The 14,665-nt window shown below is 39.4% G+C and overlaps 1 protein-coding gene across 1 annotated transcript in view; it reads right to left on the reverse strand.

Moving 5' to 3' along the window:
* LOC123502140 overlaps positions 1-14,188 on the reverse strand; it is a 66,711-nt gene extending 52,523 nt beyond the window's left edge. Inside the window, exon 1 of the mRNA XM_045251360.1 lies at positions 13,919-14,188. Coding sequence (XP_045107295.1) covers positions 13,919-13,988 — 70 coding nt within the window. The 5' untranslated portion in view covers positions 13,989-14,188. The remainder of the gene's footprint in view (positions 1-13,918) is intronic.
* Between the last annotated feature and the right edge of the window lie 477 nt (positions 14,189-14,665).

A 14,665-nucleotide genomic window follows, 5' to 3' on the forward strand; every position in this document is an offset into this window, starting at 1 on the left:
TTCTGAATACGAGCCCAAGAATCATTGAAGCAGATCATTAATTTTGTCTCCACTTTCCTATCTTCCACGTCTCTAGTCATACCTATCAGTCATCACCAGCATGCTTTCCCCTCAATAAACCTTCTCTTCCTTTTGCCTCATGGGTCCATCTTCAACATTCTTTTCCGAACTCACTCTTTGATCGATATCTTGAAACACTTCCACCGCACCTTCAATATTTTTAAAGAGGTCTAGTTGAAGTGACACGGGTTTCTGCGGATGTGTCTGTAATTCTAGTGACATGTGAACACGTTTTCTGCATTATCAACAGGACAAATACTCTTTAGAACTCTGCCAATCATCTCTGTGGTCTTTGAAAATGGTCGCGGTGGAAAAGGGAAGCGTTTCTGAATATGGCACCTTGTCTTTCATCTATCTGTACACGGTCACACTACTTCGCTCCATCACCACCATCATTTTCTTTAACGTCATTACTTTCCCTTACCGGGCAAAGCGGCTTATGATTCACCTTTTTTTTTCCGTGGTAGAGCGTGGCAGATTCATGAGCGTAGTCAAAGGTTTCCTCGTTTTCCTGTAGTGGGGAGTAAGTTTGGTTTCGAGGTGACCTTCCCCTAGAGAGGCTGCTCACCACGGCTATCTCGATCCCCTCCCTGAGGCTAATTGCACCCTATGATGCCGTGTTAGTGATATGTGTTAGTGTGTGTCGTGTGGGGTGTCGAGTTGGCTGGGGGAGGAATATGCGGGTAAAATATATCTTGTTAATCTTCTGAACTCACTCAGTACGGAGGTGCATAAAGGCAAACAGAAACTGATTCCATCTTATAATTCCACTCCCTTGTGTGGGTGTGCATGGCTGGGAGAAAGAATATGCGACTAAAATATATTTTGTTAATGTACTGATCTGACCTAACTAGTACGGCATTGTCAAGCATTAATATAACAAAGCACTGTAACGTAAAAAAAAGCCTAGGTCAGTTATGTTAGGGAGTGTGGGGAATGACTAACAACAATTCAAGGAATAAAATATTTGTAGGCACGTGAAGGCCAGATTGCTTCTTGCGGCTCCCCTTACTTCCTTATGTTCTGAAGTGTTCCTTACGAAAAGATATTGAAGGATTGGATCTCTTTTCTTTTTAGGTATTTTTTTCTTAGTGAGGCGTCGATAAACAACATCCTCAGTGTCAGCAATCAGGATAGACATGAAGTGAAAGATTCAAGCTTGATAAAGTTACATCTAAAACAGAGACTCGAAGAAACTGGTTCTCAAATAGAGTGATAGATGAATAGAATAGATTCAGTATTAAAGAGTAAAGTCAATAGGACTTTTTTCTTTAGTTTAAACATTTATGAGGATGAAAAGTGGAAATAGAAAGGCATCTTTCATTCAGAGACTGCCACGTGTTTCGCAGACACCGTTACGTTCTTATGTTCTCATGTTCATAACGTCATCGCCCACACAACATCACCACCAGTGTTGATGTGCTCTCATAACAAAGCAAGTGTCAGATTCCAGCAAACACAGATGTGACGTCACGCCATTGGAGAGTTTTAGCGCGTGACTTGGAAGGAGTGATGCATGAACACAATAGTTTACTTGGTTTACGACCATAATTCATCCCGCAATCACTGCCAGAAGCAAAATATGTTCATATGACAATATGATATTATGAAAAAATCATGTTTCTTAAGATTGCAGTATAACGCCCATAAACAGTATCTTTTGCTGGACAACAAAGTGTGCAAAGTGTGTACCATTAGCAAATGTACCAGTGAAGTGCTGAATAAAAGGAATCAATGTTGTACTTGCCCAAGTGAAGGGTTAATTATATGCCGCAAACAAAGCAAAAATCTTTTTTTTTTTTCGTCGAATAGCACGTTGGTCTGAAGTTAAACACGTCTTATGTCGTTTATCCCTCTGTATTTCAAACGAGTTGAGGTTCCGTTACACACTCAACATTTCCACGCCTTAAGTCACGGCATCTCCTCAGCACAGCCTTGTTACGTTACGTTTATTCTGTCCTGCTCTGTTCTTGTGTCCTTAAACGTGGCTCAACCCTGCCACTACCATTTGAATGTTCTTTTTTATTTTTATTCTTTCTTTTCTCTTATTACAGCCTAGAAAATATTAAATTTGTTCTCTCTCTCTCTCTCTCTCTCTCTCTCTCTCTCTCTCTCTCTCTCTCTCTCTCTCTCTCTCTCTCTCTCTCTCTCTCGTGTATCACTACAAACCATCTTTTTCGAGCCGGTGTGAGTGGGAACCAAGGAGTTGATGAAACAATTACGTTCTTTTCATAATGAGAAAATATTTGAATGTCAAGCTTCCTTTCAAGAGGACTGTCGCGGGCTTGCCAAGGAGGGGAAGGTAATTTTGATGTAGAATTATTCATACCATCTCTGGAAAATAGACTGTATTCTATGTCATTTATCTATTCTACTAAAGTGTGTCATTTTTTATTCTTTCTAATAGATTTGATTTATCCGAGTTGTGACGCGACTACTGGAACGTCATATAAGAGAGAGAGAGAGAGAGAGAGAGAGAGAGAGAGAGAGAGAGAGAGAGAGAGAGAGAGTACCCTTCCAATAGTAAAAGACTTAAGAATGTTTTGATGGTGTTCCTCACTGTATTTCATAACTAAACAAAAACATTCCCCACAGCTGCAGGTGTTCCTTCCAGTCACTGCTTTACTAATCTGTATTAGTTCATATTTTCTACTGTTTCTGCATCGTAATACTCTTTCAACACTGCAGTTATCGTCAATATTAATGCCATCGCTGCTTGTTTGGCGTAAATAAAAAGAAAACGTTTTATTTTCGCATTAATTACTTTTTTGGTTTCAGTTTCCATCTCAATACCAGTTTTATGGTTTTTTTTCCCATAATCCCGTTCGTAAAAAGCTGCAAAAAACGTTGGTCATGTAATTATTTCCCCTAACCTGCATTGGACTGCTCGTGTTTGCCTCACCACACATTGCACACTGCCAATAAAAATACTATTGTTTATTATTTTTTTTTGTAAAGGTGTTTAATATTTTTTTAATGCATGTGCTGCCAGAATTGTGAATATCAATGTTGTCTGTTGTATGGAAGGGATTATTATTTTTACTCCTTGGCATTGTACGTGGATAATTGCTGTCCCCTGTGCTGTGTGTAGGTATGTGTGTGTGTGTGTGTATGTGTATGTGTGGTAGGGAAGGGTATGTGTGTGTGTGTGTGTGTGTGTGTGTGTGTGTGTGTGTGTGTGTGTGTGTGTGTGTGTGTGTGTGTGTGTGGAAGGAAGGGTGTGTGTGTGTGTGTGTGTGTGTGTGTGTGTGTCTGTGTGTGTGGTAGGGAAGTGTTGGTTGGTGGCCCTGTGTGTGTGTGTGTGTGTGTGTGTGTGTGTGTGGTAGGGAAGTGTTGGCTGGTGGCTGTACATTGAATTACTGTGCTCGTGGTGTTAAAGTTTCAAGTTCAGTTTTGTCTCACTTCGGCTTTTTGGTAGGAAAGTATTTTATATCTTTCTATCTATCTATCTATCTATCTACCTACCTTTTTATCTATCAGTGTATCTATCTGCCTGGTTTTCCATTTTTATTCCTACGATGTACATTATTTTTTCAACACAGGCAATTCTCAAGTTCTTATTCTGTTTTACTATCAATCACTCAGTCTATCTATCTATCTATCTATCTATCTGTCTGTCTGTCTGCACATCTATCTATCTATCTAGACATATTATTTTTTTTCTTTTGTACCTTTTGAACACAGTACTTTCAAATTACGCAGACTCTTTCAAAATACTTGTTTCCTATCTATTTATTTATTTATCTCTCCATTTATCTAACTATTTATGTATTTATATCTGTCCATCTATCAATCTATTTATCTATCTATCTATCTATCTACCTATTTTTTATCTACCTATATATTATGTATTTATCTATATATATCCATTTTCTATCTATCTATCTATCTATGTATCTATCTATCTCTATTTATCTATCTATTTATCAGCGCATCAATGTTTTTTCGCTGTATCTTTTCAACACGCTGTATCTTTCCCCCCATCCGACACATAGCAAGTTTCTTTAGGTAAGCATGTGATCAGCAAACAGGACACGCAAGTGATAAATCTCTGGGTACTGGAGACACCATCCTACAGTCACTACCATGAAGCACGAAACAAACCATCATATACTACTACTACTACACTACACTACTATACTATTACTATTAGGTTCTCCCGTCACCACATAGCCCCGTCCTCTCCTGTACAATTAGCTACAATCCACGTCACGCACGCCACGCCAGCCACCACACTCCATCACCACTGAGCTAAGTAATCGTCCATACAAACTTTGCCGCTTCGCCTAACGAGTCCAAACAATGAGTATAGATGGAACCGATCAAGACCCATTGCTACACGGCCGCCTTGAAGGACACTGGGACCAGCAGTTAATAGTTCCATAGATGAAGTGAACTGTGACACGCCCTGCAACTTAAATACAGTGTTCTTTCGTGTTGTTTTCCACCCTGTCTTGGTTTAGGAGAATATAAGGAAAGCTGCAAGAAACCGTCAGTCTTTACATTGAAGTTTCTATATGATATTTCAAATTATTACAACCTTCTTGCTGCTTTATTAAATATAGCGTCCTTTCTTGTTGCTTTCCACCCTGTCTTGGTTTAGGAGAATATAAGGAAAGCTACAAAAAACCGTGTGTCTATACGTTGAAGTCTCTGTATATCAAATTAATACAACCTTCTTGCTGCTTTAAAACATAAAAACAATTAAGAAATAAGGAAAGTTATGATAAGTTAGCAGTTCTACATGTGACAGTCTATGAATAAAAACATACCTAATTTCTAGCTATCAATAGTGTGTTTGCAGAAATTACCAGCGAGTTTCTTATAGGTGTCATTTTTAATTACTGATACAAAAAGATTCCTTAAACTTTTTCTTTAATCACGAAAACTTCCTTGAAAAATATGATACTCCCAATCTGTCTGAGTCAATTTTTCCGCCCCTTCCTATTATCGTACTCGCCTTATCTTAACAAGCAAATGGTTATCGTACTATACATGAAGTTATCGTACCTGGTCAAAACTTTCGTACGCCACTGAAAATTTTAACCTTACTACCTAATTTCTAGCCATCAATAGTATGTTTGCAGAAATGATCAGCAAGTTTGTCATGGATGTCATTTTTAATTACTGATACAAAAAACTCCTAATGACGAAAACATCCTTGAAAGTTCCAATGCTTTTCTCTGGAGTCTGTTACATGAACTAAGACGTGTAAATATTTAGGAATGAACTACATAGAGGAGACATTAGAGAATAAACTGTGTTCCTGATTCTGCCACGGGTTTCCTTTCCACATTTACACTCATTTGTCTAGTTCTTAAACAACATAAAGGAGACAATTTCCCTCTAGTACTAGGACGCATTTCCTCCTTGAGCTTTGGGTGTGACTAAACCATTTTATTGACATTAGGAAGGGTCTATGGAGGTCAGAAGATTAATGGCCTGAGTCTTCACTGTTTTATTCCACGACACGAGTTTCTGAAGCTGTATATAATCACCAAATAGTAACCAGAATGAATATGGAAACGCGTCATGGTATTGCAGGGGTTGATATGTATGAAGGAAGGTTAAGTACGCGTTTCCCTTGTAGTGTTATTACGTCTTGGAACACGCTAAGAGGCATCGGAAAATTAGAGCAACGCGTCCAGAAGGATTTTCGAAAATTAGAAAGGTGTCTTGAAACCTGACTAAATGACTGACTGACTGTTTAACCCCTTGAGTACCATGACGCGTTTCCATATTCATTCTGCTTGCTATTTGGTGATTTAATACAGCTTCAGAAACTTATGTGGGAGATTAAGATAGTGAAGACTGTGGCCATTAATCTTCTGATCACCATAGACGCTTCCTAATGTCAATAAAACGGTCTAATCATACATAAATCTCAAGGTAAAATTGTGCCCCAGTACTGTCTGACTAACTGACTAATTGACTGATTAACTAAATGACTAATTGACTGCATGAATAAGCGGCCAACTAGCCAGTCAACTAACTAAACAAATGACTATCTAGCTAGCTATATAAACAAATAAATAAATAAATGAGTGAATAGATAAATAAATAGAAAAGAAAGATAAACAGTTTGCATGTGAGTTTGCCGCTAATTAATTAATACGAGTAACAGGTGAAAAACAGGCAGGTATTTAATTGGTTCCTGCATGTAGTTGCTTATTTTTCTCCCTTAATTTTTTTTCCTTCATCTTTTTCTACACATAAAAACTACATAAGATTATAAAAAAACATCGATTTAATTGCTTCTCCTCGCCCAAAATTAACTACAACTAATACTACCACCACCACCACCATCACTACCACCGTCACCACCACCAGAGCAACAACAGAGTGAAGGCAGAAGAGTAGAACAGTCGGGGCAGCGTGCATGTGAATGAAGCGTATGAGTCACAGGAAGCCATCACGATATCACTCTTTGCCATCAATAGGGGAAGTGTTTGAGTCACCCTTCCCTCCCTCGTTGCTGGCTGGCTGAGCGGCGCGAGGTGTGAGTGAGGAGGGGAAGGTAGAAATGACTCGTTCCTTCTGTTTCTTCCTTCCTTCATCACGTAAGTAGCGCAGTATTAAGGCGTGGTGTAAAAAGGATCGTTACTGTTGGCTGACTAAGCAGTGTAAGTGGGTAGTGATGAGGAAGAGATGAAGATTAATTGTATACTTGTTCTTTGTCTTTGCCTCTCAAATATTTAGTGAGTTTGTTGGCTAAGTGACCAGTACGAGGTGGATAGTGAGGAAAGGGAGATGAAAATTACTTGTCCTTTCTGCCTTTTATTGTCATCACTTACGTATGCAGTGGCTCTTAGTACACAGGAAATTAAGAAGAAAGACTATTGACCGACTGAGCAGCGCCAGGTGGGAAGTAAGGAGAGGAAGATGAAAATTACTTGTTCTTTGTGATTTTACCTTGATCACTTACTTATGCAGCGGTTCTTAGTACACAGGAAATTCAGAAAGACTATTGACTGACTGAGCAGCGTCAGATGGGAAGTAAGGAGAGGAAGATGAAAATTACTTGTCCCTTCTCCCTTTTACCTTTATCACTTACTTATGCAGCGGCTCTTAGTGCATAGGAAATGAGAAAGTTAGGGCTATTGACCGATTAAGCAGCGCCAGGTGGGAAGTAAGGAGGGGAAGATGAAAATTATTTATCCTTTCTGCCTTTCCATTTAAGTAACACAGTACATGGAAGTGAAGAACTATATAGAGCGTTTACCTTTCCCTTCCTCGCGGCTTATTGACCAAATTGCGCTGAGAAGTGAGGGATGTGAGCTGAAAATTACTTGTTATTGTGACCTTTTCCTTCATCACTGACTTATCTAGCTGTTCATAGTACGTTAATGTTGTTGACTGTGTGAGCGGCACAAGTGGGGAGTAAGGATGCAAATGTAAAAAAATGTCCGTTCTTGTATTTTTTTAATGTGGTTAGTAACGCAATACATGGCAAGGGAAGAAGTATATATATAGTTACATATCCCTTCTCTTCATCACTCATCACTAACGTATCTCGCTGTACATATCCTTTCTGTTCAACACTATATCTAGCTATTCATTCTACATAAGAAGTGAAACAGTTAAGGTTGTTGACTGAATGAGTGACACAAGGGATGGAAATGTAAAAAAATGTCCGTTCTTGTTTTTTCTTTGATGTTTTAGTAGCACAGTACATGGCGAGGGAAGAAATATAGGTTGTGTATCCCTTCTCTTCAATACTACATCTAGCTTTTCATTCTACATAAGAAGTGAAGAAGTTAAGATTTTTGACTGACTTTGATGTTTTAGTAGCGCAGTACATGGCAAGGGAAGAAGTATAGGTTGTGTATCCCTTCTCTTCAACACTACATCTAGCTTTTCATTCTACATAAGAAGTGAAGAAGTTAAGGTTGTTGACTGACTGAGCGGCACAAGTGTGGAGTAAGGATGGAAATGTAAAAATTATCCGTTCTTGTTTTTTCTTTGATGTTTCTAGTAGCACAGTACATAGCAAGGGAAGAAGTAAAGGTTGTGTATCCCTTCTCTTCAACACTACTGGCCAAATGAGTGACATGAGGTGGGAAGGAGAGGAGGGGAAGGTAGATAGAAATATATATTCTGTCCTTAATCATTCAATACCAGGACGTGTTTTCATATTCATTCTGCTTACTATTTGGTGATTTGATACAGCTTCAGAAATTCATGTGCAGATTAAAATAGTGAAGACTTTAGCCATTAATCCTCTGACCTCCATGAACTCTTCCTAGTGTCAATAAAATGGTTTAATAGTGCACAAATCTCAAGGTAGAAATCTGCCCCAGTATTGAAGTGTTAAAATAGTGACAACTATGGCCATTAATCTTCTAACCACCTTGGACCTTTCCTAATGTCAATAAATTGGTATAATCGTAAACAAATCTCGAGGTAAAAATGTGTTCCAGTACTGAAGGGGTTAAAATAGAGAAGACTGTGACCATTAATCTTCTGACCTCCATAGACTCTTCCTAGTGTCAATAAGATGGTTTAATCATACACAAATCTAAAGGTAAAAATGTGTCTCAGTACTGAAGGGGTTAAATAGTGAGGCAAGGTGGCAAGGAAGGAAGCGAAAGAAAAATAATCTAAGTAATACGTAAAGTGAGGAGATAAAAGGAAATAAAATATGTCTGTAGTTTATTGTTTTCTTCATCACAAGTAGCAACACGAACTAAGAAGAGAGGAAAATGAGAAAGATAGTCAGTTTTCTCCCTCAAGACAGACTGAAACAATGCAGCAAGGGGGAGAGAGAGAGAGAGAGAGAGAGATGTACAGAAATAGTCACAAAACAAATGTAACGGATCAATAAAAAGAAGAAAACGAGAAGAGGGAAAGAAAAAGGTAGAGACGCTTAGGTAGTCAGTTACGAAAGAGGGAAAAAGGAAAGAAGAGAAAAGGAAAAGAAAAAGTGAAAAGGCAAGGCTGAAACATGATCCCTTCCTTCCTTCTTCATAATATAAGAAGTTATACAATACTGCTAAACGAGAAACCAATGATAACTGACACTATTTCTTTTATCGTTTATCGGCGCAGACTGTACCCTTTCCTTCACCACAAACTTTAGTATCGTTGCATGATAGGAAGTAAGAATGTAGGTATAAGTACAGGAGGAAATTGGAGAAAAGCCTAATTTACTCTTTTCTTCATTTCAAATCTAACCCCCTTCAATGCTGGGACACATTTTTACCTCGAGATTTCTGTACGATTAGACCATTTTAATGACACTAGGAGGGATCTATGGAGGTCATAAGATTATTGGCCAGAGTCTTCACTATTATAAGTTCTGAAGGTGTATAAAAATCATCAGATAGTAAGCAGAATGAATATACAAATGCGTCATGGTACTCAAGGGGTTAAGTACCAGCGCATGATGAGAAATTGAGAGCGAGTAATAGGTTATCTGTCACTCCCTTCGTCATTGGTTGAGCTCTGATGGACGGTGCGCGCCAAATCTGGGTAGAGTAATGAACGGCTTCACTGATTGACTGACCCACAAATTGACTGACTGATTGACTGATTGACTGACTGGGTAACTGACTGACTGACACACTGACTGGTTTACTGACTGACTGACTGACTGATTGACTGGTTAACTGACTAATTGAGAGAGAGAGAGAGAGAGAGAGAGAGAGAGAGAGAGAGAGAGAGAGAGAGAGGGAGAGAGGGAGAGAGGAATTGACTGGTTAACTAACTAAATGACTGACTGACTGTTTAACTAACTAACTGACAGACTGACTGACTAAATGACTGACTGACTGACTGACTGACTGACTAACTGATTGACTAACTAATTAACTAAATAACTCTCCGAATGACTAATTGACTAACTGATTGGCTGAATGACTTACTGACCGACTTATTGATTGATTCACTAACTGGCAGACTGAAAGATCTAATAGCACGCAGTAATAGAACGCTTAGAAGTAAAGGAAAGGACTGCCTGTAAAAGTGTCAAAGTTTGGATAGATTACTTAATGCAGCGGCTCATTATTTTTATTACTGACTGACTAATCTATTGACCATCACAACAGCAACAAGTCCAGAGGTGAAGAAAAGCCCTGTCCTGTGTGAAGTATCTATCTGAGAGCAGTGGCGGTGGAGTTGTGGACAGATATTAAGTGATCTTCGTTTGTTTCTACCTTGTGTCACGGTAAACTGTGATATTCCCTTCCTACCTGGTTCATGTACTCGTATTTCTTCATTCCTTATGCCTTTAACTTTTTCAAAATGCAGGTTTCTAGAGACTTATGTTCTGGCGGTAGAGTTGTGGTCAGATATCGAGTGACCATCGTGTGTTTCTACCTTGTACATTGCTTTCCCTCTCCCGTGACGTATTTCTTCATTCCTATGCCTTTAACTCCTTCAAGAGACAGGTTTCGAGAGACACATTCTGGCGGTAGAGTTGTGGTCAGATATCGAGTGACCTTCTTGTGTTTCTACCTTGTACATTGCTTTCCCTCTCCCGGTAAACTGTGATACTCCCTCCCTATTTGGTTCATGTATTTCTTCACTCCTATGCCTTCAACTCTTTCAAAAAGGCAGGTTTCGAGCGGCTTAGGAATGAAGAAAAATGATAGAAAGCCCATTGAGGCACAAACGATCATCAAAAACCAGAATATGTTCCTTCAATTCTTTCAAAAGGTCAGGTTTCGAGCGGCTTAGAAATGAAGAAAAATATAAGAAAGCCCATGGAAGCACAAACGATCATCAAAAACCAGAATATGTGCCTTTAATTCTTTCATAAGGCAGGTTTCGAGAGACATTGTTGTTTTTAATTATCGTTTGTGCCTGCGTGGGCTGTTTCTTCCTTTCTTTTTTCTTTTTTATTGTAGTGTTGTGGCTCACACATAAATCAAGAAAAATCGCAAGGACTCTGATTTAAGAACGCATAAGCTCTGTGTCTATCCAGAATCTTTCCCTCAGTATGAACGCTTTTGTTATTGTCGTGGATAAGTAACAGGTACAGTGTCCATTCACGCGCATAGACCATTGACAGTAAAGTATATATAAAAAAAAATCTATACGTTGGTTCATATAGGAACTTAGACTCAATGGAAGCTTGGTTGTATTGTTTCCCTTTATTAATTAATCGAATCTTTCAGTCATTTATTACCGTCACGTCAAACTGTAACTTGTATCATATTATTATCGTTACAAGCACGGGTCCCCTCACGCCTCTACGCTGTCCATCACATCATAACAGCTGACAAGTTCCTTCGCTCCTTTGTTCCCTTCACTGATTAAATGTGAAATTCTCAGGCTATTTTGTGTGTGTGTGTGTGTGTGTGTGTGTGTGTGTGTGTGTGTGTGTGTGTGTGTGTGTGTGTGTGTGTGTGTGTGTGTGTGTGTGTTTGATCTGCTGCAGTCTCTGACGAGACAGCCAGACGTTACCCTGCGGAACGAGCTCAGAGCTCATTATTTCCGATCTTCGGATAGGCCTGAGACCAGGCACACACCACACACCGGGACAACAAGGTCACAACACCTCGATTTACATCCCGTACCTACTCACTGCTAGGTGAACAGGGGCTACACGTGAAAGGAGACACACCCAAATATCTCCACCCGGCCGGGGAATCGAATCCCGGTCGTCTGGCTTGTGAAGTCAGAGGACCGTGTGTGTGTGTGTGTGTGTGTGTGTGTGTGTGTGTGTGTGTGTGTGTGTGTGTGTGTGTGTGTAGTTTTTCTTTATTTTACCTTCACTTTGAATTACAACCTTTATCAGTACTGGTGACGGAAAGAGATTACCTCGACAAAACGTTCATTTCACTATTAACTCCTTCAGTACTGGGACGCATTATTTGCCTTGAGTTTGAGGTATGATTAGATGCTTCTATTGACATTAACAAGGGTCTGTGGAGGTCAGAAGATTAATGGCCTGAGTCTTCACTATTTTAATCCCCACATATGTTTCTGAAGATGTATAAAATCACCAAAGCAAGCAGAAGGAATATGGAAACGCGTCATGGTACTGAAGTGGTTGAGAGTTATCTGGCACCTTCACTCCCTCATCTCTCTCACTGCTAAACTCTGGAATTCTCAGACTACTTGTATTTTTTTCCTTGTCGTAAAACTGTATCTTTCTTATTGTTGGTGAAAGGAGAAAGATCATCTCTCACCTCTGTGTTGTCTATATTACCACATGTAAGAATTAATTAGTACCTTTACTCCTTCATTCCTTTCACTGGTAAACTCTGGAATTCTTGAGCTATTTGTGTGTGTTTGGCTTGCTTTTCTATTAACATCATTGCTATTATTGTTATTATTATTACTATTATCATTATTATCATTGTTATTTCCCCATCGTATGCCAGAGTTAACCAGCATCTTTACTCTCTCCTCCCCCTTTGCTCTTAAACCTTGGAACTCTGAAGCTATTTGTGTATATTTCATTTAGTCGTTTTTCCTTCCTTTGACATGAGTTGCTTCAGAAGACGAGCATTGAGACGTTTGTTGTGTAATTTGCCCTCTGGTTTCAATGACTTTCTTTTTAACTTTTCTTTTTTACGAAGAGTTTTTATGCAGTGAATCAACGCGTGCTCTACCCCCATTTTGCGTGTGTGTGTGTGTGTGTGTGTGTGTGTGTGTGTGTGTGTGTGTGTGTGTTTATGTGCATGTGGGGTTCTGCCTTCGGTTGGCGTCTTTTCACACATCAAAAAGATACTGTAATAATCGTGTGAACCATCTTGTAATTAACTCTTTTACTGCTATTTACCGCATTCTTCCTGTCCCCCAAACCAAGCGGAAGCATTTGTGTTTTACTTCTTTGGCCATCCCCATGAATTACAGTGGCTGGTAATTGGATGATATGCTCTCATAATTCTTTCTGATTCTTAAGTCCTTGAGTACCATGACGCGTTTCCTTATTCATTCTGCTTACTGATTTTATACAGCTTCAGAAACTTGTGTGGGGATTAAATTAGTGATGACTGTGGTCATTAATCTTCTGACCTCCATAGACCCTTGTTAATGTCAATAAAATGGTCTAATCGTTCACAAAACTTAAGGTAAGAATGTGTCCCAGTACTGAAAGCGTAAAACATGCTTTTAGTAGCTTTTTCGTAGTTCCATCTCTGCCGTGTAATGTTGCATATAGCTTTGAAAGAATAAAGATACGACTAAGTAATGTAATATGAGCACGAGAAGCTTTTAAGTCTAAACCCTTACGTAAAGGGAATCAAATGTTGTGACAGAATGCACGCAGGTCAGACCTTGAGAGCTAGAAAGTGAAAGTACGAAAGAACAATAAAATGCGTTTATATAATACTGAGAATAGCAGTAAAAATTATTTAAAAGAAATCAGCTATGGAAAAATGTATCGGTAAAAGTTACAATATTCTACCAAGATATAAAAAAAAATAAAATGGGAGCAGATTAGGACAAAAGATGTTCTTGATTAAATATTCTGCGAGAGAAGAGAACCTAAAGGAATTATATCGAAAAGTTAAGAAGAACCGGAACGTGAAGTAAGTTAAAAAAAAAAAAAAAAGTGATAAAGGAAGAAAAGAAAGGAGAAATTACGAAAACGTAAAAAATTTGTACGGAATAATTCAAGAAAGGAGAATCATATATTGAGGAAAATTAGCAAAAGACAAACTTAATGGAAGATAAATAGAAGCAAAGGAGGAGGAGGAGGAGGAGGAGGAGGAGAAAGAGGAGGCAGAGGAGAAAGAGAAGAAGAATTAGACGAAGAAAAAAATTAGTTACGGTTTTATGAATACACTGACAGAAGAGCAAACAGTGAGTGAATACATGCGTAGATAATCAATAGACAACACACACACACACACACACACACACACACACACACACACACACACACACACACACACACAGTACTCACCTTCCGCCACACTGAGAACAGAAGAGGCGACAGTGAGGCAAAGGACCACACTCAGAGCTACACGGGCCATTGCAGCAGTGGAAGTAGTAGCAGCAGTAGCAGCAGTAGTAGTAGTAGCTCAAAATTCAGAGGAGTGTACCGTCCTCTGCCAACTCTCAATTACTGTCTCGTGTTGTATGACCGTGCGTGTCTGCTCGTGTACGTGTCTAGCGTGCTGGTCTGGTCTGTTGTGGCCGAGTTGGTGTCCCAGTGCCAAATGCGAGCCGAGCCACAGAGCCTTTGCCTTTTATACTCTACGGAGGCCTCCCTCACCTGCCCCGCACCGCACCCACGCGTGCCGCCCAGACCTTCGCTCACTCCCTCTACGTTTCGTCCGCTTGCTCGTAGTGTTGCACGTGATTCCTGTCCGTTACAGAGTGGATTTTTGACGTGTATTTGTGATTTTCCTTTTATGATAATTTTAAATGTTTTTTTGGGGAATTATTTTTCTTTTCTTTTTTCTTTTAATATAATGAATAATAGTTTTAGAAGTTTATCATTTTTTTTTTTTTTCGTTTTGTGCTGAGGTTGATTTTTTTTTTTTTTTTCCGCCGATCGTTCGTTCTTTGAAGATTGGCCGTCCACACAGCGCGACCTCTGCCCTGATTGGTGGACCGCTCAGTGACGTCATCTAGTGCCAGCCAGTGCCGCGACGCCCACAGAACCCCAACAGCCAATGGGACCACAGATATTGCATGCATTAAGAAG

This window comes from Portunus trituberculatus, chromosome 10 (genome assembly GCF_017591435.1).
Source record: "Portunus trituberculatus isolate SZX2019 chromosome 10, ASM1759143v1, whole genome shotgun sequence".
In the NCBI taxonomy this organism is placed as follows: domain Eukaryota; kingdom Metazoa; phylum Arthropoda; class Malacostraca; order Decapoda; family Portunidae; genus Portunus; species Portunus trituberculatus.